This window comes from Durio zibethinus, chromosome 1 (genome assembly GCF_047325235.1).
Source record: "Durio zibethinus cultivar Kanyao isolate XHJ-2024 chromosome 1, ASM4732523v1, whole genome shotgun sequence".
Classification (NCBI taxonomy): Eukaryota; Viridiplantae; Streptophyta; class Magnoliopsida; order Malvales; family Malvaceae; genus Durio; species Durio zibethinus.
In genome coordinates, this window is record NC_143162.1 from 34,807,661 (window position 1) to 34,832,719 (window position 25,059).

The following is a 25,059-nucleotide window of genomic DNA, read 5'->3' on the forward strand; positions in this document are numbered from 1 at the left end:
TTAGTAAATTTAAAATTTTTAAATTTTTAAAAATAAATATTTTTAAATTTTAAATATTTAATGAGTTTATATTCGATATACTGTTAGTATATAAATTTTATATACTATCACTGAATTAAATGATACCAACTCATTAATACAAATTTTTTGAAAAAAAATAATTTTGTATATATTTATCTTAAGAGCTAATAAATAATGTTTGAATCATTGATTATTAATAATGTAATATTATCTGATTTACAAACAGTGTATAAAATTTATACACTTACAATACATACTCATATTTAATTATGTTAAAATAAATTAATAAAGTGATGACTTATGATGTACCGGTTGTGCATAATATTATACATTGATAGTGTATCAGATATAAATTATATATATGATAAATTATCTAATTAATTATTGTTAACCTTGAATAGGGGTCTAATCGAATCAAGTCGAGCTGATACAGTGAGAAGCTCGAGCTCGAGCTTGACTCCCAACTTGCGGCTCGATACTCAACTCGAACTCGATCAAGTTTTATTTTTCTAACTTGAGCTCGATTCGTGATCAAAATCGAGTTACTCGAGCTCGTTCGATTAACATGTAAAAATAAGCTTGATTCTTATACTCGATAAAAGCTCGATTTTTGTGCTTGAACTCGAATTCGAGATATTTTATTAATTAAAATAATAAAAATATTTAAATATAAAAGCTCGATTAGGCTCGTGAGCTACTTGAACCGAGTATAAGAATACTTGAACTCGGCTCGATCGATTAATCAAGTTACTCGAGCTCGACTCGGTAATAATCAAATCGAATTGAATTCAAGTTTTATTCGAGTCGAACCCGAGTAGCTTGCAAGTACTAATGTATCATTTACACCCCTAACCTTGAATTGATAAAATATTTTGAAATGATAAAATAAAACTTTGTTGAAATTGAATTAAAATGATTTGAACTTAATTTGAATACTTTTTCAACTTTTCATATTGTCAAAAATATGTTCAAATTCATTTCGCATGGTTTAAAAATAAAATTGGGCAAAGTAGCATAGAATGATCAATCCCCCCTCAAGGGGATCAATTGATATTTTGGTCAGAAAAGATCTTCGTGCAAATTTCATGAAAACCAATCGATCCCCTTCTTGTATGGATCGATTGATTCAAGGGTTTTAAAGATAGGATCAATCCCTTCATGAAGAAATTGATTGATATTTTATACAGAATGAAAATTTAGTTATAGATTTAGAAAATAAATCGATCACCTGAAAAAACGATTAATTGGTAGCATGTATGAATCGATTGATTATGGCTTCTCACGCATGAATTTGTTCAATTTTAACTAACCCAATCGGTCTTCCCATAAGAGGGGATTGATTCCATCGTGCCCAGAATGCTTACAATAGTTATTTTTGTCTAAAATTTGCAGAGGTTCTAAATAATTAATGCAAACAATGGCTATCTTCCACCTTTAATATATAAATGAAGGTTTTTCACTACATTTAGAGTAACTTAGAGAAATAAAACTTATTACTTTCATTTACCATCTTCTTTAAACATTAAAGAGAATTTTAATGTGAAAAAAGTGCATAAATTCTTGTTATTTATGATTTTTTCTTGATATTTTTTTTAATCTCGATTTGTACTTCAAATTAACAAACACCCAACCTTAAAAATATTTTTTGAGTTTGTAAAATATTTCAAAAAACTTGTACTGTGAGGTTGTGAGCTTAAGGGGGAGGATAACCTTAAGAGATTGTATTGTTGATTGTATAGAATTTTGAAGAGCTAGGTTGTGACATTCAATACATAATGAATTGAACTTTTTGACAAGTGAGGCTAAAGAAGAGGATGTAGGTACATAAAAGAATGATCGAACCTCTATAAATTTTGATATTTGATTTTTTATCTCCATTTTTTGCTTTTATGATCATTAGTACTCATATTTGTTATGTTTATTTGCTTAAAAAAATTAATTTGTGAATTTTTGTTTTTATTGGATATTGAATTTTAAAAAATTTATTATCAACCAATTCACCCCCTTTTGAATTAATTCAAATCTTTGAATTAACAATTATTAATGAAATTTTTAGATTTTACAAGTAATGTTAAAAAAATGATACATTCCTCTTACAGTATATTAAAAAAACGAATTAAAAGACAAGTGATAATTTTTTATTCAACTTATGAAATTAAAAATTTATAATGTCTTAGTATAAAAACTAATTCTATTGCAAATATAATATTGCAAAAATTATGCAACACTGATTATAATATACATAATCCTAAGACTCTGCAGTAAATAGTACAAATTAATATGAAATTAATATATATATATATGTATGTAGATTAATTCTATATGCACATAATAATGTGATAATGCAAATAAACGTAACGTTCCACTCGATGGCAATATATATATATATATATATATATATATATATATATATATCATTTGGACTTCTGTATCCAAGGAAAAAAGCAGCCCCTTAAAAAATAAATGTTGATTACTAGTATCATTCTAGAGTAAGAGAGACAAGTAGGAAAAACCCTATTCTCCTGTTCTGACATTTCCCATTTTCTACACAATTTTTTATACCAAAGTCTTTCTTTATGCCATATGCCTTTTTTAAGAACCACTTATATAAATATGGCTCTTCTCAGAAACATGTTTATCCTTTCCCATCTTTATTATTAATTCCTTCCTCTCTCTCTCTCTCTCTCTCTCTCTCTCTCTCTCCTATAATTCTTGCTTCAGTGGAAAGAGAGAGAAAATCAGCTCAGAAGGAATACTAAGAAAAAGTATGGGGAGAGCTCCTTGCTGTGACAAAGCTAACGTCAAGAAAGGCCCATGGTCACCTGAAGAAGATGCCAAGCTCAAGGAATATATTGAGCAGCATGGTACTGGTGGAAACTGGATCGCTTTGCCTCAAAAAATAGGTAAGTAATAACTCAAGATAATCAGTTAATCGGCAGCTTCATTTTTGGTTCTTTTTTCATGTAGAAATACTAATGATCCGATTAATAACTCAAGTAAACTTTGATATAAATGGTATCTGCAGCGGTTTTTAAGAGGGTTGTTTTTGTTTCTTAATTAGGCCTTAAGAGATGTGGGAAGAGCTGCCGCCTCAGATGGTTAAACTATCTCCGCCCAAATATCAAGCATGGAGGATTCTCTGAAGAAGAAGATAAAATTATTTGCAGCCTCTATATTAGTATTGGGAGCAGGTACATGTTTGTGGTCCTAAAAATGATTCATAAAGTTACCAAACCCTATATTTTGATTCATTCAAACAACGGTACATTTTTGGGTCTGATTACTAAACCTGCATGATTGTCAAAGGTGGTCTATTATTGCTGCACAATTACCGGGGAGGACTGATAATGATATAAAGAACTATTGGAACACAAGGCTTAAGAAGAAGCTTCTTGGCAAGCAACGCAAAGAGCAACAGTCTCGTAGAGGCAACAGCCTAAAGCAGGATATGAAGAGATCAGAGAATGGGGATTCCATGCTTCCTGATTACAATAACCAAAGCCCCTACTGGCCAGAGCTGCCTGTGCTGGCGGTGCCCACACCATACTCAAGTCAAGAACAACGCATTGACAGCCATGCTTCGATGAGAAGATTACTTATCAAGCTCGGAGGAAGATTTTCTGATGATGGTCATGTGGTTAATGATGGGACAACTCTTCACAATCAGTTTCCAAATGATTCATCTTCCACTGATCAGCAACTTTACGAGCAAACTGTCCATTTGCTCTCTTCTTCTTCTTCTTCTTATTCTCCCATGGATGCCTTAAACAATATTAATCGTGGTACTCAGTTTGTGAACTGCCAGCCCACTATAGATGGAGCAAATCTGCACATGCTGCAAGGACAAAGCAGTAGCTTTTCATCAGAACTCCAGGAAATGGCATATAGCAACCCACAAAGACTAGATGGAATGGAGTTCTTATTTGGAGAAGACATGGTCAATAATAGAGCTGTGACTAATTCTTGTGAAAGCATTGTCTGGGGTGATACAACCTCTCAGCTGGTTTGCCTTCCTGTTGCTTCAGATCAATATGGAGGCATACAACAAGGAATGCTGCAAGAATATGCTTTCAGTGAGTTAAGGTACCCAGGAGCACAATAGCAGGATATAAATGGAATGTATTAAGTTTGGAAGTAATAGGAAAGGGCGGTGTTAGATTAATTCGAGAGATAAAACCCTAATAACAATCTCGTTCAGTTATATGCTTGCTTTCTTTTGTTTATGCTTTATATATATATATCAATAGTGACTGTAATTTATCTCACTATCATTTGTATCTTCGAGAGTTATTTCCTTTTAATTACTGTGTTTTTCATACTCATTCTTCTTATGCTGATGTTGAACTAGGGAATTCTGAAGCTTCATGACTTGTTTTTGCTAACTGTGGGCAAGTAAATCAACATATCTCAGATGATGGTATGCATTTTCTTACATTATACATGCATGTGTCATATTATAAATACATGTCACAATGTTCCTCGGAGATCCAACACAAGCCGCAGCTAGCATGCTAGATTCCTTTAAAAATCCATTATAGTTACTGCTATGCTCTTGCTGATTAAGTAAAAATAAGTCATATACTTCCCGGCCTTATTGATGTGTTGGCTACTGGCTAAAACTATTTGCATGCCTCCGAACATATATAAAATCTCCAATAGCTAAAGCACATGCCACCATTCCTTAATTACTACTCAATGTGCTTAAAAGTTGAAACATGCTATAATTGAACATTAGCTCTAGGGTTTAATTAATTAAATAATTAATTGATTTAAAGCTCTCTTTGAAACTTTGTGGTTAATTTCAGTACTTTTGCTAATTACTTAGTTCAATATATAGATATCATCACCAGATCATATCTGATAGCTCCTAAGGGCTAAGGCCTAAGGGATTTGTTGAAGAGAACAATCCCTTCTCTAAGCCCACTACCATAGATTCTGCAGGATTTAAGCATTAATACTTGTTTTTCCATCATCTAGTTATTTCATACTTCTTCTTTACGATGCTCTCTTTATTTCTTAGTTCTGATGTCTGCCTTCTCCCAACTCCACTCTTTTCTCCTTACCTCACTAACAACAACCTTACTACACGAGGGTTTTTTTTTTTGTTTTTTTTTGTCACGAAGAATTAGTCAATGAACTAAAACTATATATATCTTTGGCTTTATACCTAAAATTTCAACAGCCATAATAAAAAGTTCAACAGCAACACTCGGATTTCAAAAAAGATAATCGCGAGTAATTCAATATTCATCCAATTACGTTTGTAGTGCTTGTTTGTTTGCCATAGTTGCCAGAGATTAATAGGAGCACCAAGTAATTAGTCTCTTTTCAGGAAAAGAATTTAAGGATTGGAGTAATAGTTAATTAACACCATAAACCAGCTTAATTCTTTCGAACATGCATGTATAGGGAGACTTCAAGGATTGTGGAATATGAAAAACATTGAATCCCACTGTAAGTAGCAGCTCCTAATCATGCATCCACTTAAATCACAATAGCAACTGATCAAAACATGCCACTGGCCGATATTCAGGGCCTTCAGGATCCCAAGGTATATATATTAAGAGTAGGATCTCTGCTCGTTTGATAGATTAACATGATGCTAAACATTAATTCAATCTAATCGGTTGACTTCATATTCACGTGTGAAAACTGAAGATCCTTCTGATCACTTAACATGACCTAGGCAAATGCGGTAGCAGTATGTATTCTTTTGTTTCATTTTGATATTGTACTTGAAGCAGTAAAAACAAAAGTTGCAGCTAGTCATATATATGAAGTAACATTCCAAAACCAGCTAGCTCGGCTAGTATTGATTTTCAGAATAAGCTTTCACTTCAGTCTTGGAGAAACCAAACTATATCTAATTAACTAACTTTTCATATAAATAATCTAATTAAAAGTGGAAAACCAAGGCCAGTTTGATGTATGCATGCACATATTGAAGTTTGAAATTTGAAGGAGGCCGGGGGGAATTGATGACTGAACAAGTTCAAACTTAGGGTTTTGTCACATTAATTTGATAAATGTTTCAATACGTGAGAACGTGGAAATAAATGAAAACGAGAGGGAAATCTAGTCTTAGATATTGCTCTCTGATCATAACATTAGTGTTGATTAGGGTGCCATTAATATGGTTGACACCCATTTTCACCTAACTAGCTCTAAATCATTTAACCATCAGTTTCAGCTAGCTAACTGGGTCGCATTTGATCATGATATAGAGGCAGTGATCGTTGATAACTTTCACTACTTTTGGTTTCAATCAATATCAAAAGTTGAAGAGTCCCATTAATGTACCTTTCTAGCTTGGCGTCTTCAAATTGATGTAATTTTTCTCTCACAGCTCATTGCAACTAATCCTTTCATTCAAAGAGAAACTATATAAACTTCAATGTGCACTTGTGATCTTTGAGGTTCTAATTTCCATGAAATTGATCTGAGTTAAATTAAGTTATCAATTATTAATCAATACTATATTGTGCTATTGGCTAAGACTCATGTCAATTATTTTTGGGTATTTAATTTGTTTCCAAAATCAACTTTGGCTACAATCCCATCTAACTGTGCATCAGATTCCAAAAAATCACAAAAAATCACAAAAAATCCAGCTTCTCCATAAATTAGGTTGGCTTAAGATCATTATCTCCAAGGTCAAAAGCCTTATTATTATGTAATATTATTGGACTCTTCAGTGGCTGACTCTATAAGTAAACAAATAGATTACAGTTGTAACAATTGGGATCGAAAAAATGCCTTTTTCTGTTGACAATTTTTCTTGTTTGGTAAGCCATATGGTCATGATATCTGTTAAAATTGGTTGACAAATTCCAAAAACCCTACCTGTTCTCTGTCAAGCTATTCAAAACCTTTGGCCCCATCACCTAAACCAACCCAATTAGTACTTAATAAATACTACCAACAATATATCTTGAAATATATTAGCAACTAGCAACTCAATTACATGTGATATATTTCCTTCACATGCTTTCACAAGTCTTAATTTTAACCCTTTTTCATATATATTTTCCTCTCTTCCCACAACTCTTGAAGCTTGAAATCAGTAGTATTTTTTTTCAGGTTTTCAGATTTTCAAATTTATTTTTTATTCGATCATTTTTAATAAAAATGTCACGAACTTGACCTAAAAAACCTTATTCGATTTTTGCTCGAAATATTTACAATATCATGCACTTATAGAATGCAATTATAATGATTATATAGGCCAGACAGGCCATGGCATAAGCCAATAATTCTGAAAAACAATAATATTAGTTGTAGCCATTAAACAACAAGCTTATAATTAATATTTCAACATGTAAAGCAAGAAAGAATATCCCTGATGAAGAAGAAGCAGAACAGAAAAGGTCCAAAAGAAGAAACCAAGATTTCCAAAATTTGACCTATTAAATGAGAGCCACATTCCTTCAAAACGATGATGATCGATAATAAAACCAAAAGCATCCTTGATTAAGGCCCCTGTGCCTGGATTGGAAGATGCCCCCCTAGCCATGACAACAACCAAACGACGACTTATTTTCCTACTTTTTAATATTTTATTGTAAATCTTGTTTTATTAAAGAATTTGATTTTTGTATGATAAAATAATTTTTTTTTATTTTATAAGCAGGTTAAGAAATAAAATAAATTTTTTAGTTTATAAACAGGTTAAGAAATTATCGCATCTTTTATTATTTTATTATTTTTTATTATGTTCTAAAGAATATGTGTCATCTTACTACAATAAATTTTAAAAATTATGTGATAATGTTTTTATTAAATTAGTATAATCAAATTATATATTAATATATATATAGCTATTTTGGTTTTATGTATGGTGACAATGACACTCACTAACATGAGGAAATTCTATTGCTCCTGTCCAGGTCTTGGATTTATTTAAATATAAAAAACAACAATATTATAGCATCAAAATCAAATTTAGGTCTCAATTAACTCTATTTTCAAGGGAAGATAGCCGTCGAAGCCTTTTATTTAATTAGCTTTGTAAAAAGTGGGATTGAGAGATTATGATAGAACAGTTCTCTTGGGCTTGCAATATTTTGTCATTTTTTTTATATACTAAATTAATTAATACTGAATTTAAAAAAAAAAAAAAAAAAAAAAAAAGCACCCAAACTTCCGGCTTCTTTCATGTTTATGATTCAACTCCAATAGGTGTAAAGGTGTTTAGAAAGAAACAAATAATCCTTCATTATTCAAAAATTTTTTTCTTTTAATGATGAATCAGTTTCTAATTAAATTAAAACATTTGCTTGAAAGTATGGCCAGCTGTCCTGCATTCTAGTTTTCATTTTTCAGTCCTTTGAAGAAATTATAATTCATTTTATATGCACTATAATTATTTTATGTGACCCTCCCAGTACATGGGGATGTAGCTCAGATGGTAGAGCGCTCGCTTGGCATGCGAGAGGTACGGGGATCGATACCCCGCATCTCCACATTTTCCTTTTTCTTTGTGGGTATTCTGATCCAAAAAAGCCCAATCAGACCCTGAGTTTTTGGATTCAGGTTCGGCCCATAAGGCTCAAAAGATTCAAAACCCATCCCTTCAATCAATGCGCGCCCTGCTAAACCCCACAGACAGAAGAAACCGATGAAGAGAGGAAACCTCTGGTCATTCCGAGGAAAGCCCACATTTTCCTTTTTCGTTGTGGGTATTCTGATCCAAAAAAGCCCAATCAGACCCTGAGTTTTTGGATTCAGGTTCGGCCCATAAGGCTCAAAAGATTCAAAACCCATCCCTTCAATCAATGCGCGCCCTGCTAAACCCCACAGACAGAAGAAACCGATGAAGAGAGGAAACCTCTGGTCATTCCGAGGAAAGCCCATGAGTGCAACTATGGCGCTTTTGGCGTCCTCCGTGTTGCCTTCAACTCTGAATATTAAGGTGCTGCATCAACCTATTTGCTGCATTTCTATAATTCAAACTATAATCTGAACATAAATTTGCTTCAGATATGGAAATGGAGCTTCAAATTAACACGAAGTTCAGTTTTTCTTGTTGAGGGCACACTTTTTTAGAAGCTTATGTCAGTGAAATCCTTGTACAGGTTAAGCAATTTGAACACCAGCCTTCTTCTCAGCTTCATGGGTTTCTTTTGCAATTAAATAGTCATCGTCAAGTCGCTCCAAAATGTCGCATGAAAACAACAAATGGCGCAGTTTGGGGTGCCAAATAAGAATTAGGAGCAACACAATATCATCAAGGAGAGGTTATGGGAGAAAACCTCTGACTCTGTAAAAGATTCTCCTTGGAAGAAAGCTGAGAATTTGCTGCTGGAGAAACTACTTTTTTTTAGGAAAGAAAGCATTGAAGTTGTCTCTTGTTGCAGTTTTTGTTTTGAGCTGTCTGTCTGATTTTATATATTCTATATCCAGCAAACAAGAATTGATGATACCCTTTGGTCTCATTGTTGGGTTGTCGATGACTGATTTCTTAAAAAGTGATATCCCAAGAAGCATTTTGCAGCTCCGAGGTATGCTCTGTTCGTAAATTTTCTGTGTCTGTTTATTTGTGTGCGCGTGCTTATTGTAATTTTGTTTTGCCGTTAAGCAGGGTAAGGGTTTGAAAATGAAATGGCAGCTCTTGGCAATGGGTGGCGTCTTTGCTGTTGTTAAGTTTGTTTCTGCATATTTTGCAATACAAAGACGGGTAGTTCTTTTGCATGTTGCAAATGGTGGATTGAAGCAAGTTTTGTGGCTATGGAGAAGCTTGCTGGAAGAAAATGGAGGCAATTTGTTTTTCGTGCAAGATGGATCTTCATCTGCAGATGCAGAAAGTTAAGTTCTTGAGTTTGTCCAAATTCTTTGTTTTGTTTGTCCAACTACATAGTTATCAGTAAGTTATATAATTGCATGATAATCCGCAAAATCATATCAGTCACACCTTCTTCTACTTCTGCTGTGACAGTTAATTGAACAAAAGAAATAGTGAGTATTTCAAAAACTGCTTATACCCATGATGAAACTCACCTTGTTACAGATTGAAATATCTTCGGCTCTGAAATTAATGGGTAGGAAATTTCATCTATCTGTGATGGGAAGCATATCACATATATATCTCCCTATATAATAGACATTTGCTCAAGGAATTAACCCATTGCGGCCAACAAAAGTAGGAAAGAAACAAAAATTTATAAGACTAACCAAATTTGTATAGAAGAGAGTATTCAAAGAAATGTGGGTTTTCTGCCCTCATTTCAACCATGCGCATCAACAGGATAGAACTCTTTCCTATGAAACTGTACAATGTTGAGTATACATATCAAAGGGCTTTTTGTCTAATTATCTTTGCCCCATCAAGTGTGAATATTAAAACGGAAAAGTAATTCATCATTTGTAGTCTTGTAGAGCAAAAACTGTCGCCTTATGTTCCATTGCCACTATTAACAGAGCCTCTATACGGATGTTTGTTTCTATGAACGTTTTCTAGATTAACAGAACACTAAGTCCCAGCAACCATCATGGTAATGACGGCGCATTTTTGCACAGGATTATAACAGAAGAATAAACCATTTCACTTCAGACTAAGCCTTTCCCTTCCGAAGTGCAATGAACAGCCCACTATTCATTTAGTTTAACTAGTTGATTTCCTGAAAATTTTAAAGTATAGATTCAATCAATTACTATCTGATTCTGGATAGAAGGAACGACCAAGCACGAGAACAACCATACCTGGCTTCAGTGATTCTGGATCTTGGGAACTTCCCTGATCTTTGTTCTGCCAGGTGTTTCCAGCCGTGGACAAATCCTGAGAAGTGGACAAGTCCCGAGCAATTAACGGGAACTGGCAGTATGCTGAACGTAACTGATCATAAATCTCTTCTACCCTACCACACTGCTCGTCTTGTCGATCCATCTCTATAAGAACCTGTACAACCAAGCCATCATAGCAAAAAATGGTTGGGGAGTTTTCTAAAGAGAGATAGAGAGAGATATTTCTATTCTTACCTGTGCAGGACTCCTCTTGAAAACAGGCGAAAACCTCTGCCTACAGTACTCATTGAACAGAAGAGTGAAAAATATTAGGGGAATGGTGAAACCAGAAGCGACTGGTGATCGTTTTATACCAAAGACCCCAAGGGCAATAATCTGCGTCAACACTAAAGAGAAGATCGTTGTGTTGTGAACAATAGGCCAGAACTGTCCCCCACTTTCATATTTTGATACATATACATGGAGAATCTGAAAGGAAAACAAAAAAAAAAACAAAAAGCATTAATCCAAGAACAGGTAAAAGTTCTGACTCGCACTTGACTCAAATGTCATCAACAAACTTATGCATGACCTAACGGTGAATATGTAAATAGAATGCTTCCATAACATCATAATGCACTGTTTTTTTAAAATACATGCAACTTAAAATAGACACTGCAAACACCTTGTAGCATAAATGTGAAAATTATACAAGCATATATATATATATAAAATGTGTAAGCTATTCTACAATACAGAGGAAATTGAAGCTTAGAATGCAATTCCATAAAGCTGCTTTTCTGGAGTTACTGATGAACAACTTTTCTGTAAACAACGACCACATTTAAGTCTTAAAGCTTAGAATATACTTCCAAGAAACAGCTCACTTAGTCTGGAGATTTTTGGCTGTTCACTCCATACTAGTCACCGTTCCACTGCTTAACCTTCTTTCAAAGATTTTCCTTTAACACTTTTATATTATTTCAATAGGGATCACTTTATTGGTGTGTACAAAAACTTTTAAAATGAATAATAATCTCGTGGATACTCCAACAAGAGCTCAATCCACTCAAACAAAATTAAAACATTTTGAGAACTGAAATCTGAATGTCTCAGAATTTTAACCTAGACACTCTTCTCTTCACATTTCGGTTTTTGTTTTATTCTTTCAAAACATTCATATTCACTCCTCTAATATAAAAGCTCTTTACCAGAGAGAATGAACAAGGTCCACTCAATAAAGGAAATAGATCCCTATATATATTAAGAAACTCCGTGGGCACAAACTGAAAGTTACAAACGAAATTGACTATTATTAGATTAACAAAGAGTAAAAGGAGGACATAAAATCGATCAGACAAAAACAAACCTGGTTTCGATAGACAAGGAAAGCAAGAAAGAAGTAAACCAACAAGAAGGGCAATATTAGGGGTGCCATGACAGAACAAGTGAAGCCAAGCAGTCCAAACAGAAGAAGTCGTGGAATTTCAGTATGGTAAGGGAAGGATAGAGCACAATTAGATGACTCTTCCTTGATTCTTAGTATGAATTTTCTGAACACATTGCGAAGAAGAGCAAAAAGTTGTATTACTTCAAAGGACAAGCTTGCCCAGCCTGACGATAAAACATAAGTCGTAAAGAAGGTAGCCTGCAGATACTCAAGAAAACAAGAACAACAACTACAGTTAGTAGTAATCCTGAAGGTTCACATTCACATGACATATAAAAGGAACCAGAAGCAACCTTTGTCCTATGTGACTGTGCTGACAAAAGAGAGGGCATAAAATTGTACTGCCATTTTTAAGACTTTTGCAGTAAGATATTAGGTCTTGCTGTGCAGGCTTGTCAAAACCAGAAGTTTGATATCGGCAATTTAAAAACTCATGAAAAATAATAATTCCAAAAGAATAGTTTAGATACGTAGAAAAAAAGTATCTCATGCATCTCTAATACACCAAGATAAAATCTAAATTTAAATTTAAATGCATCTGAAAATCTGCCGTTAAGTTGGAAGAAGTGAGGTTTTATTAAACTAACTATTACGGAGTGGAAGGAAAATTACCTGGGTTGGCACTGCTTTGGCAAGTTGTGTAGGTATGTCTCTAACACTTGAGAAAACACTCAATTGCCTGATTATGGATCCAGAAAGAATATTAACAAAGAAAACATTCCAGATTGTGAAGTACAAAACTTTAATGCATGCACTCTTTTTCCTCCCACTACGTGAAACATTTCCCTCCACTTTGGAAAACAGCATCATGGTTGGTGGAGCAGCATACAAAAATAACATCAGAATCACACTTGGTAGGTAACCTGTTACTAGCTGGTTCATGAACTTCCTGCACAGAAGAACAAACAGGATGGATTCACAAACAAGTCAAATCTATCCCAGATCCTCTACAATAATTGCTAGATTTCCTCCTCTTTTTAACTCCTTCCAATTTCCACTAATAACCATGAAACAGCCAATTATGATGTATTCAAACACTCACAAAAGAAGCCGCTAAAAACCAAAATACTTCCATAAGTTGATCAATTAGGTGCCAGGTGTACTAGGCTACTAGCTCCTGAATAATTTATTCTCCAGTGTTTATATATATATATATATAACCAATTAAAACCCAACTATTGTAACAAGTTCATGAAATAATTTATATATATATATATATATAACCAATTAAAACCCAACTATTATAACAAGTTCATGAAATAATTTATTACTCAGAATAAATTAAGTAAATACTGGAACGAGTATAGAAAACTTCATCCAAAATCAGAAACAAAAAATTCATCAGGAAAACACACATTTTGCATTTATACATAGACGTCAGAAGCAAATATATTGCAGTCGTTTGAACAAAGAACAGAGACAGATATGTACCTTAAGGACAAGGGATATTAGCTTTTATCCTTCTATCTACTTGTATGTGCTCATTTATCTATTCTAGATTGCTTTTCAGAGCCTTCACTCTCTCAGTACTGGGCACAACATCTTCAAAATTTAACCATGATACTTACATCATATATACCAATGCACATGAATTCCAAGCATTTTTAATTTCTATGTAATTTCCAAAAACAAGAGAACTAATAACAGCACTCTATTTGTGGATTCTGATCTCCTTAAGGAAGTCAATATAAACTAATGATCACATAGGAGGAGCTTAGAATGGTTGATATAGCAGGAGAAATAGGGTTTCACAACTATGGTTTTCTTTCATGCATTATTTCTGTACAAACGCATGTAGTCTAACATGTTGCAATTTCCATATCCTAATTTGTTGCAATCAGGCATTAGCCATGACTGCAATCTGTAATAATAGCAACATAATAGAGACTAACAACCTAGCAATGCTTTAGCAATAGAGTTTGCAGACTAATACTCACTGTCTTAAAATTCCTTTAAGAAATGGAAATGTATGTGATAGCTGGTCTAGTTGAGTCAAGCCTTGCACAAATGTAACTGGAACAAGAAACACGAACATAAAAACAATAGCACCTAGAAGAGTTGCTATTTTACGGAGCCAAATTTGTTTGTATGGTATGGAGAGGTTTGACCAATAAACATCACGTGGCTCTGGGGCTAGTTGTGTCACCCATAACATGGGATTTGATGATTGAAGAACTTGTGCAGCAACAACAGCAGCATAACGAGTCCTGAAGAAAACAAAAGCAGCTGGGCGTTCCTGCATCAAAGGCCAAAATAACATAGGATATCACATGGCCATTTACATCAAAGTTTTAAAAGTTAATGATCAGTATTTGCTTTCAAACATCAACACCCACATGATGGCAACATGGAATGATAAGATCAAAACCACATAGGGAGAATCTCCATAAAGAAATCAAGAAAATGAGCATGCAGTTGGTAAGGCATAGCAGTTTAAAAAACAGATCTTCAGATAATGTAGTTAGAATTATCAGCTACGGTAAATGCTGTCATCTATAAAAACAGGAGGAAGCTAGTTGCTCAAATTTAAAAATACAACTTACTTTCATGCATCATAATTATCTATAAAAGTTGGTATCTGATCTAACATAAGCTAAAATACCCATCCCAGCAAAGGTTCAGAATGAGATTAATAACATATAAACATCCCAAAGAGCATGCAAAATGCCTTTTAGCATCAAATGACAGCAATTCATAGGGTGCAAAAGATCAGATCTATATCCACTAAAGCTCTTTGTTGTCAGAGGAAAAACTAGATCACATGAACTGGCGATGCTTATAGCACATTAAAATAATACAGAGGAGATATAAAAGCAAAACAACTTTGAAGACTGAAAACAATATCTGAAACAAGTTAGCTTTTGGCAACAAACCACTAAAAAAGGCACACATAAATTATATACTATTTAAGCATACATACTATAACCCTGAAATCAAAACTCATCTTATTCCAAGATTTTCAACCTTTTCCCTTTGAGCTGGTTGCAATCCATCATCGCTGATTTTACTCTTAACACTTTCTGCTTCATTGTTAAGCACCTTAAAGGAATGTGTAGTTCCTCCACAAAGACAACATGGCATAGAAATCTCTCTACACTGTGGCTCAACAGTTTTTAGCACTCTGTACATCTTCTCTGCATCCTTCTGCAAAGACAACATTGTTAGAGAAAATACATAGGACTTGTTACATATTATTAAAAAAAAAAAAAACAGAACATTGTGTGTGTGCAGCGGAGTAGAATGACCATAGAAAAGGTGAATTACAAGTTTATTTTCAGATTACTCATCTCAGTTCAACTCAAAAAATCCCTAATGAGGACAACCAAATGAAATTAAGAAAATTGAAAATTCAGCCAAAATAAGTCCTATTCTAAAATAAGTAAAGAATAATTGTATGGTAACTAGTAGCAAGTCACAATTGTATAATAACACTGAACAAAGTCAATGATATAAAGATTCAAAACATGATCTCAAAATCAAATTGGAAAAAATCAAGATTACCTATTAGAGGTAGTATGCAAAGGGCTCATAATCTTTTACTTCTCTTTTAGCTCTTATTCCATTGAAGAAACTATTTTATATGGTCTATAGAACACAATGATAAAAAGGGAAAAGGAAAGCAACATTTTCTGTTTATCAACACTAAGAGAATCCACCTCGGATGAACAGCAATTCATTCATTAGGTGTCAAGAAAGTAGTGAATAACTGCACTAAAGACACAACCCGCTAACATTTAAAAAAAACAAACCACTGAAGAAAATTTCAAAATTAAAGCCTTTTCAAATAACAAAACTCATATAAATTATGTCAGTAATATAAGTCACTCAATATAGATGCGTACCATTAATTTATCAACTGTACCAGCCCGATATACCATCTGGTGGGACACATAGCTTGCTGGATAATAAGTTGAAAAGAACTTCTCTACCGACTCACTGTATGAATGATCCTGAGACCATGGGATGCCACGGACTAGAACTGTGAAATGACTTGGACTAGGAGGAGATCCAGTAATATGTGCCAACCTCATTTTGGTGATACTTTCATACTCCTATAGCGAAGCAGTAATCTTTAAATGAATGCTAGAGGAAATTTTAGAAAGCATCAATACAAGTCAAACTATATATGAGTAAATAATGCATTTTGGTATGTAAATCCTTACAAAGTAAAGTAGAACACAAGCTGAGCAGGATATGACATATAATGCAAGACAATGGGTCCAAAACCTGGAAAATTTTAAAACAAAAAGAAAAATATCAATAAATAGCTGATTTTCTCCAATCTATTTTACCACAAAACCACTATGTTGGAGTTGCATCTCAATATTTCAACCTGGAGAAGCAACAGTTAATGGAACAGAAAACTTTAAAAATTCATTGTTTTTCTATACTTGAAATCAATTCTTGATTACAATTCTCCCAGGAATCTTATAAAAGTATAAAAGATAATAAATAAAAAACTTGGATTCTTCCTCTTGGTTGCATAAGCAAATATGCTAAAGTAGAATTCTACAGGAAAACTCAGGTCCAAATTTCATTTCTGGTCATCACATTCATGGCTCGACATAGCAACATCCAAATAGCATTTCATTGTAAAAAAGTACTAAAGCAACTATATCATCATAATAATGGGTTCAACAGAACAGACCATTTTGAACCTTCTTTTACATTTCCAATGGTAAATACTTCCAGTGATTCTGCATGGATTTGCTTGTGCTGCATGTCTTGTCCATAATAATTTACTGGAAGCACGAGAAGAATGCAAATCATAGCAGCAATGATGAATACCCGAATACTGCAGAGAACACGAGGAAAATAACAGTGCAGTTAGTAAACCTGCAAAAGAAAAAACAGACACTGACCAACCATAATTGAAATACTAAAGCACTTCAAAAGGTTTTGGATATAATTGCAAGCTTAGACTTTGAGAGAAACTTAGTAGCAAAAATTTCACCAAGAAAATTGAAAGACTTAAAAAAAATTTTCTATCTGGGGAGACTTAATCACCTGAAAACAACTATTCTCATGAAAACTACAGCATCCACACCACCGGCAGCCAATATTTCTTCATCAGTGGCTTGCCAGGCCCTCATGATCCAGCTTGCAGAAGGTACAAATCTTTCAAGGCAGAAAGGATCACTCCACTTTACTGGCTCTGGAACAAGCTTCCTCGTGAAATATACACTTGCATTGCTTGGTTGTTTTCGCAGTATGGAATACAATGACAGTAGCACAACACAAATAGCTATATTGATTCCGGCAGAAGTTAAAAGACCAGCAATGTCCATTCTAATCCCCTATATCCTTTTTTCAAGCTTTAGAAATTTAATTACTCAAGCACTTAGCCAAGGAAGGACACCAATATTACTTTCAATTTGCTCAAAACAGAGGAATGCTTTTGACAACAACGATAACACAGACAGAAGTTTGGCTCAATTTGACACAGAACCAAGTGCTGCAAAATTCATTCGGGAATTGTCATGGTTCAGAAACCAAAAGTTAAACAACATCCTCATCGATCAAATGTTCAAACAAAAGCTTCAACGAAAATTCAAGTAAAAAAAACATGATCTTAAACTAATTGCAGGCGAAAAGCATCATCAAACTTCAAAAAATAAATGAAAACCCTTAATAACAGTTGTTTTTCACTCTAATTTCCTTTCTAGTAATAAAGCTAGCAAATTTCTAAACCTTTATATGCCTGATGAAATTTCTAAACCCTTTTTCTCTTTTTCTTTTAATTCATTTCAATAGTTCCAAGACAAAAGGTTATACAAAACTAAAAGTAATAAAAATTAAATTTAAAATGAAAAATATTCCCAACAACTAATCCAAGGAGGAAATTCAAGAAAACTATATCAATTTGGATTTAAAAAAAAAAAAAAGGAGAAAAAGTAAAGATTAATTAAAAGAAAGTACCTGTGCAGATATCAGAGCCAAAAAAAAAGCATAAGAACTTCGAAAATGTTCTCAAACGCAGAGAGATTCTGAAGCAAAACGATTCGCTTAAAGAAGTAGGAAGCCAAACACTGGAAAATTTTGAGCCTGTTTATTACTTGTACGCCAAATGCCACGCTTTTGCTTTAACTTCAAATATAAACAAAAGCAAATCACTAAAAAGGAAAAAAATCGACCAATTTCCAGAAAAAAAAATTAAGGACCCTGATTTAGAAATAATTTTTAAAAGATTGGAATATCTTTTAAGGAATTTATTGAAAAATTTTCTTATAATAATTACACGCAATTTTCTTTTATTAATGTGAGAAAAGATTCCAGTGAATGCCACGTGCAATGATATTCTTTCCGCGATCCACGTGGCGACAAATCAGGGGGCGGTACAAAAATGTGAGATCTTGCTACTCAGAACCACCTTAACTGTCTCTGTAGCTTTTATTCGTGTCCTTTCTGGGTTCTGTTACGGTGCCTCGCAACCTAATTTATTTAAAGCGAAGTCGCGGTCGGTGACACGAATTGTTGACCTTTAGGAACGAGATTTTGTAATCATTTTGTATATATATTTTAAAAAAACAATCAATAATAATTATATATTAAGAATTTGATTTTGATAGAATATGAGATTTTTTAATTTCATAAGCAAAATTAAATATTACATGTGTTTTATTTTTAATTATTTTTAATTTTATTTATTATACTTGAAAGAATATATATGTGATAATTTCTCCTACATTAATGTATTGGATGTATCCACTAACATCATGATTCATGACTAGTTTACAGGTTTTCCGCATGAAGCATTTTTTAAAATTTATTTTAGTAATTATTCGTGAAGTATTTTAATAAATTTAATTAGGCTTAACTTCTATATTAGTTTTATATTTATTTTATTTTTAAACTTTTAATATAATAAATTTAATGCATGGTATTGTTTTATTAACTACTTTCAACTTTATATTAGAGATTCCATGCATTTTTTTCCCTATCCAAATGTTTAAAGATTAAAATATTGATGAATGGGCCCTAAAGGTTATACATTGATACATGTAATGTGAGCCAGTTATGGGTTGGGCCTAAGTTATATACCTAACCAAATCAAATGGGCTTCATGGTTCAACCTTTGTTTTTCATTTTTTTTAAATAAATTCCTAATGAATGTTTTAAAATTATTTTTAAACATATAATATGTTATTTTTCTAATATTAAAAGAAAATATGATTTTATATAATAATCTTAAAAAAAAATTTTAAGAAACTTATCATCAAAACTTTTTAAAAAAATATTATGTTTGTAAATTACTTAATTTCTCAAAAAATTATATTTTTTCAATGGGAATTGAGAACTTATAAAGGTAAATATAACTATTATAGCATCTTTTTTTTCCTGACAAAAATTATTAGGTTGAGACAAAGATGGGTTTGAAAAGTGATAACCCAAGTGAGGGCCCATTGGTTTGTATTGCGATGAATCATCACCTCAACTTTGCATTTTTTTCTTCTCCAAAAGAAACCATCGATTAGAAAAAGAAAAGCACATAGTTCATAGAAAGTATGAGACAAACTTATCTCCCACTATATAATTTAATACGCCAATAATTTTCATACTATTAGTAACTCAAAACACTTAAACATACTTTTGCTCAAAATGGATACCTGATTATAATCATTCGCTATTGTAGCTAGTATATTATCATAATTAACAAGTATATGTATTATTTACTAAAAAAAATTAAATTATACTTGGCTGAAAAAAATTAATTCCTATTTTTAAATTTCAATTGCTAAACTATACGAAGATTTTGATTGTATAATTAAACAGTTTGACGGTTCAATAAATCATCCATCCATCTTTAGTACCATTGGATTGAGAATAGAAAGTGGCTTTTCTCTTTAGTCAAATTGGATTGATAATAGCAATTTTATTATGTTGAATATATCTAATCTAAGCTACTAGTAGGGATCACCCATTTTTTTTCTTTTTTTTTTAATTGAAGAGGTCATAGTCTTCAAATAAAAAAATTATAAATAATAAAATTTAAACGTCAAATCTATTAAATATTATTTTTTAAAGATGAGCCGTAATTAATTTTTCTAAGTTGTAATCATATTTTCAGTACACCATATAACCTTCTTCATTTTTCAGGTTTTAAACATATTCTTCCTTATCCTTGCCTCACAGCAACGATAAGGGGGATGGGGCCCATGACATAAGCAATAAGTTTACAATTGACTAGCTTTATTCGTGGAGCTAAACTCTTTTACAAGTCTCAACTTTTTTTGTAAATCCACCAAAAGGGATGTTGCTTTGTGTTCCATCCCTGAGAAAAGCAATTTATACTACTTTATAATTTATATGAATTGACTAGTTGACAAACTATATAATAAATAAAAATAAAACTAAAATAATTTAACGCGTGCTCTTGTTCATCACGATCAGATGACGTTAATTTGCGAACCATGCTGCCATGCAAGTTCCTACTTAAACTAGACATGTTTTGCTGGTAACTGATCTTACCAATCCCGCCACCACAGCTCGAACGATCGACGAAATCCTTGATTCGTCGCACTGCAATTCGAAGCGTTGCTTGGGACATGTTAGCGAAGCAAACTCTGAACCACCCTGGTTCAGTGCAATGGCAAGATGCACCAGGAGAGATGTTCAACCCAACCTCGAATAGAATTTTCTTCCACAGCTCTGTTTCTGCTTCGAATGTATTGGAAGATAAGAGATGTCTCATGTCAACCCAGCAAAACAAGCCTGCATTGCCTTTGAGGTAACCGATTCCTGATTTTTTAAGGCCTGAAACTAGCATTTCCTTCCTCTTCTTGAGTCTCTTTTGGTTCTTCTTCATGTATTTGCTGGTGAATTTCTTGTTTGCTAGCATGTTGGAAAGTAGGTACTGAGTTTGGGATGAAACGAGTCCGAAACTTGACATTTTAGTTGCTGCACTAACAACTGTTTTATTGCTGGAATAAATCATTCCAACACGAAATCCTGGTAAACCTAGGTCCTTGGAAAGACTGTAAATAATGTGAATGCGGCTCCATACATCTTTCTTTTCAAGGTTTCTGTCCATTGCGGCTTCTATAATGCTTATGAAACCAGGAGAGTCAAAGACTGTTCCTGAAAAAACTTCATCGCTTATGACATGAATGTTTCTGGCCATGGCAAAAGTAATGAGGTGGTTAAGCTCGTCCCTAGTCATTGTTGTGCCGAGTGGATTCGAAGGATTCGTTATCAAAACCCCTTTTACTTTGAGGTTAAGTTTTTGAGCTCTTTGGTAGGCATCTTCCAGTGCAGACATGGTAATTCTGAATCCATTTGAGCTCAAGCAATGTACTGGAACAATTTCTACACCAGTCCTCCATTTAAGATCCCTATCGAACCTGCAACAAAATATAGTTAGAATTTATCTATAATATTGAATGCAGTGCATACATGCATACATATGTGTTTGTGTGTCTATGTATATATAGGACTAGGAATTTTTAAACTTACCCAGGGTAGTATGGTGTGGGAAGAAGGATCGCTTCACCAGGATCCGCCAGGCAAAAGATTAAAGTCTCATTAGCTGAAGTTGCACCAGCAGCAAGCACCAGGTTGTTCGGATCAAATTTAACCTTGTTTCCTCTAATTTGTGCCATGTACTCGACCAGTTCCTATACAAGTGAGGTGACCATAAAAAAAAAAAATATATATATATATATATATATATATATATACATGTATATAAATTTGTTTCCGATCAGCTTGAAATTCAAATGCCATGGATGTAGGATTTTTTTGGTTAGCAAAGATTAATGGTAGGAATATATAGTTACATTTTTGAAAGAAGCCAATCCGTGATAGTCCTGGAAGAGAGCCAGTTCCCTGAATACAGATTCTCCATCCTTCTTCAGTCCCATGGAGTCTGGGTTTTTTCTTAGCCATGATTCGACCAGGTCGAAAGAAAGCTGAGAGAAGTACACAGTAACATAGATTACCATTTTTGCAATAACATGCAAAAAATAAGATCTCGGAGTAATTAATGAATTAGGTACTACTTTCAATTACCATTTCAATGTTTTTTCTAGAAAACCTCTAGTTTTGTCACGTGGGCTATGTTGTTCTCTTGGGAAGGATGCGAAAAATAAAAATAAAGAAGGAAAGAAATAAGGACTGGGTTTTCACTTTTCATCACTTTATTTTATATACTTTTAAATTAGTAAGAAATATTTTGGTAAGTAAAACTTTATGTATCATTTGGGTTAATCACCTGATTCTCGGCAAGCCCCATCTGAACGATTCCTGTTGGATTGACAGTTTCATCAAAAGGATTTTTCTCATAAACTTGCAACCCCAGGAAGTAGGAAGAATCTTGTCCATGAGAATTGCAGCTAGCCTTGGTTGACAACATCTTTACACCACCTAAATTTTTAGTTTTCCTGGATTTTGTTTAGCCTGAACAGCAGTATTGCTTTTGGGTGACAAAACTTTTGAGATAAAAAGGTGAGGGAAAAGAGAGCTCGATTTTCAATGCTTTTAGGTTTGGAAAGAAGGGAATGATATGGCAATTTATAGAGACACAAAGTAAGTCCCGACAATATGAATATTTGTGAACTGACGATGCAGATTATTTTGACGTCGGGCAGCTTTGGAGTTCTCTAATCTTTTTTAATTTCCATTTTTAATGATTTTGATGCTTTTGCGAAAGTCGATTTATCTAGACTATTTATATTTTAAAACCCATTACTTAGAGTCAAAAATATTTGCTTTAACCTTTTTAATGCAAGAAATTACTTAATCAAAAACTATTCTCCATCTCTTGATTTAATAGTTAAAAAAATTTATGAAAATATAAAAATTTTAGTTTTTGAGTCAAAGTCTCCTTTCACTTTCCATTTTGTAAGGGTGTTATGAGATATATAAAATAAATTAACATATCTCATCACATGTAAATTAAAAATAAAATAATATATCGTATTTAAATTAGATATTAACTTAACATATACAAGATAACATTACTTAATATGTTCATCACGTATAAATTAAAAATAAAATAATTTATTATGTGATAAATTCAAAACTAATATAAGATAATATAAGAAAACTAAATATGATCTTTATATCATGTTAAATGTTTGACATAAAATCAATTGATAACGAGTGAAAAAATCTAATTTATATATAAAATCACAAAAAAAAATGATATTTAACAGACCGCATAACAAATTATAAGATGTACATTAAAGCTTTTAGTTATATAATTAGAATTGATACCTTGATTATTTCTTGTGCAACCACTAGGAAAGAAGAACAAGAAGGAAAATTAGAAAAAGTAAACCCTTCCTCATGACTATAAGAAAGATGACCAATTCTTTTATTGAAATTAAACTTCCCTGTATATATTCATAAACTATAGATCAGTATATATTTAGAAATATTTTGATGATTTCAGCCCTTTAGTTTAGTGTTATATTCGACTTAACTATTTAGCATTATCTTCTTTTAGAGCATAAAAAATTAGTAGAAGGTAGTATACCGACATTCATAGGTCAAAACTCTCATAACTACATCAAGTTGAAAGAGGGCATCCTCGTGGCTAAAGCAAGTCATTGACTTCCATATCAAGTTTTTTAATTAGGTGTTGGGCTCCATTTGTATCAGTGGAATCCACTAATCTTTCTGCACTTAATGACAGTCATCAAACATATATTTACTCATAAATACCTGCACAAAATCTTGGGACTAATCCTACTATCTTCATGAATCTACCTAGCCAAAAGAAAATTGTGTTTTTATCGTATAACAAATAAAAAAATGATGAATAATTATATGATTTGTTGATAAAATGTTAAATTTTTAATTTTAATGATCATTTAAATTAAATTTTTAATAGCTTCAAATACGATGAAAGAAGAAAACAAATAAAAGATTAACTAATAGTAAAGATTACAAGTAGTTTTACATCTTAATTGATGAAACCTTCGAATCAAAGGACTCAAGACCAAATGGCCATATATATAAGAGGCAATGGCGCCCTGGTTATCAAAGAGTTAGCCAAAGCATCAAGATTTCAGGTGTTGCATGGAACATCACCGGAACCATGTTGTATTGCACAGAATACAGGGTAAAAGCTCTGATTATTGGCTGAAATGCCAGATGGCAGAATCTAGATATGTGACAACTGTGGTCCATGGATCACCTGATTGCTAACGTTGGGAAAAATCCCTTACAAAGTGCCCTTGGTCCACTTGATACTCTCAGACCTCAAATTCATGTCGGCCATCTTCTGTGTCTCCCCGCCTCCCTCCCTCCCTCCCTCCCCCAAATTGTAGTATTAAATATGCCTGGTTAATTATGGAGGGAACAAAATTTATCTGATCTCTTAAAGATAATCAACAGCAAAAAAAATGTGTGTTTGCAACCCATGAACCAATCACATGGTCACAATAATGTGGGTATTTTGGATTATAAGTCGTAAATTATCTCGTTTGGTAAAATTATAAAGAGAATATTGTTATATATATATATATATATATGATGTCATTATTACTCTGCTATGATAAACTGGCTATGAAACATCTTTATAATTCTTTGACATAGGGAATTAAATTGACTAATGAAAATGATGCCAAAAGTGTATATTTTTATTCCTGTTATTATTGGTACGTATCATTTGTCCTTATCAGCTTCAATAGCAAATGGTTTCTGTCAACATCTTTCCTACCAAAACTTATGTGGAAAATATGTGCTGCCATGGCAAGACGTTTACTCCTTACATTAACAAAAGCAGTGGGTGAGTGTTGGTGTTTGCAGGAGTCAGAACTCTTGCTTGTCGTCTTTCCTTCACCGTCTCAGGGAAATGCCGCGTTCTTTTCTAAAGAGTGAGGAACAGCTAAGAGATCAATGGCTTTTGCATAAGCAAAAGAAAT

At 33.1% G+C, this 25,059-nt stretch overlaps 3 protein-coding genes, 1 non-coding gene and 1 pseudogene across 10 annotated transcripts; 3 read left to right on the plus strand and 2 right to left on the minus strand.

Annotated features, from left to right (window-relative positions):
• Positions 1-2,701: 2,701 nt before the first annotated feature.
• On the plus strand, positions 2,702-4,502 carry LOC111311326 (uncharacterized). Its single transcript, XM_022910699.2, has 3 exons — positions 2,702-2,924; positions 3,083-3,212; positions 3,328-4,502. The coding sequence occupies exons 1-3, from the start codon at positions 2,789-2,791 to the stop codon at positions 4,121-4,123; spliced, it is 1,062 nt and encodes a 353-aa protein (XP_022766434.2). The 5' UTR covers positions 2,702-2,788; the 3' UTR covers positions 4,124-4,502.
• A 3,885-nt stretch (positions 4,503-8,387) lies between these two features.
• LOC149520570 (uncharacterized) lies at positions 8,388-9,829 on the plus strand (annotated as a pseudogene). Its single transcript, XR_016345745.1, has 3 exons — positions 8,388-8,932; positions 9,096-9,521; positions 9,602-9,829. The product of XR_016345745.1 is annotated as an uncharacterized LOC149520570 (transcript).
• TRNAA-GGC (transfer RNA alanine (anticodon GGC)) lies at positions 8,411-8,483 on the plus strand. The gene has a single exon. It is a non-coding gene; the product is annotated as a tRNA-Ala (tRNA).
• Positions 9,830-10,160: 331 nt separating the features above from the next.
• On the minus strand, positions 10,161-18,255 carry LOC111312521 (hyperosmolality-gated Ca2+ permeable channel 2.1-like). 6 transcript variants are annotated; one of them, XM_022912857.2, is made up of 12 exons: positions 18,110-18,255; positions 17,198-17,345; positions 16,839-16,985; positions 16,354-16,417; positions 16,033-16,242; positions 15,155-15,334; positions 14,128-14,426; positions 12,803-13,079; positions 12,110-12,388; positions 10,996-11,229; positions 10,720-10,915; positions 10,161-10,637 (listed from the first exon to the last, which is right to left on the minus strand). In XM_022912857.2, the coding sequence occupies exons 2-12, from the start codon at positions 17,281-17,283 to the stop codon at positions 10,609-10,611; spliced, it is 2,001 nt and encodes a 666-aa protein (XP_022768592.1). In that variant the 5' UTR covers positions 17,284-17,345; positions 18,110-18,255; the 3' UTR covers positions 10,161-10,608. The 6 variants fall into 6 exon arrangements, with proteins under 6 accessions (XP_022768592.1, XP_022768591.1, XP_022768597.1 ...); XM_022912856.2 differs by having other exon boundaries at positions 17,198-17,645; XM_022912862.2 differs by having other exon boundaries at positions 16,839-17,026; positions 17,198-17,645.
• A 2,112-nt stretch (positions 18,256-20,367) lies between these two features.
• On the minus strand, positions 20,368-22,881 carry LOC111310818 (1-aminocyclopropane-1-carboxylate synthase 3-like). The gene is made up of 4 exons (XM_089766743.1): positions 22,401-22,881; positions 21,967-22,098; positions 21,644-21,804; positions 20,368-21,531 (listed from the first exon to the last, which is right to left on the minus strand). Exons 1-4 carry the CDS (start codon positions 22,539-22,541, stop codon positions 20,487-20,489), a joined length of 1,479 nt encoding a protein of 492 aa, XP_089622869.1. The 5' UTR covers positions 22,542-22,881; the 3' UTR covers positions 20,368-20,486.
• Between the last annotated feature and the right edge of the window lie 2,178 nt (positions 22,882-25,059).

What these genes read in the sequence shown, in the direction of transcription:
- LOC111312521 (XM_022912856.2), bottom strand. Translation starts at nt 17,478, where the DNA reads ATGGACATTGCTGGTCTTTTAACTTCTGCCGGAATCAATATAGCTATT. An exon ending in TCAAGAGGAGTCCTGCACAG is followed by an intron (nt 10,916 to 10,995) that starts GTAAGAATAGAA and finishes TTGGTTGTACAG; the next exon opens with GTTCTTATAGAGATGGATCG. An exon ending in TCCAGAATCACTGAAGCCAG is followed by an intron (nt 10,638 to 10,719) that starts GTATGGTTGTTC and finishes TAAAATTTTCAG; the next exon opens with GAAATCAACTAGTTAAACTA.
- LOC111310818 (XM_089766743.1), bottom strand. Translation starts at nt 22,541, where the DNA reads ATGTTGTCAACCAAGGCTAGCTGCAATTCTCATGGACAAGATTCTTCC. An exon ending in TGGGGCTTGCCGAGAATCAG is followed by an intron (nt 22,099 to 22,400) that starts GTGATTAACCCA and finishes TACTTCTCTCAG; the next exon opens with CTTTCTTTCGACCTGGTCGA. An exon ending in GATTGGCTTCTTTCAAAAAT is followed by an intron (nt 21,805 to 21,966) that starts GTAACTATATAT and finishes TCACTTGTATAG; the next exon opens with GAACTGGTCGAGTACATGGC.
- LOC111311326 (XM_022910699.2), top strand. Translation starts at nt 2,789, where the DNA reads ATGGGGAGAGCTCCTTGCTGTGACAAAGCTAACGTCAAGAAAGGCCCA. An exon ending in CGCTTTGCCTCAAAAAATAG is followed by an intron (nt 2,925 to 3,082) that starts GTAAGTAATAAC and finishes TTTCTTAATTAG; the next exon opens with GCCTTAAGAGATGTGGGAAG. An exon ending in TATATTAGTATTGGGAGCAG is followed by an intron (nt 3,213 to 3,327) that starts GTACATGTTTGT and finishes TGATTGTCAAAG; the next exon opens with GTGGTCTATTATTGCTGCAC.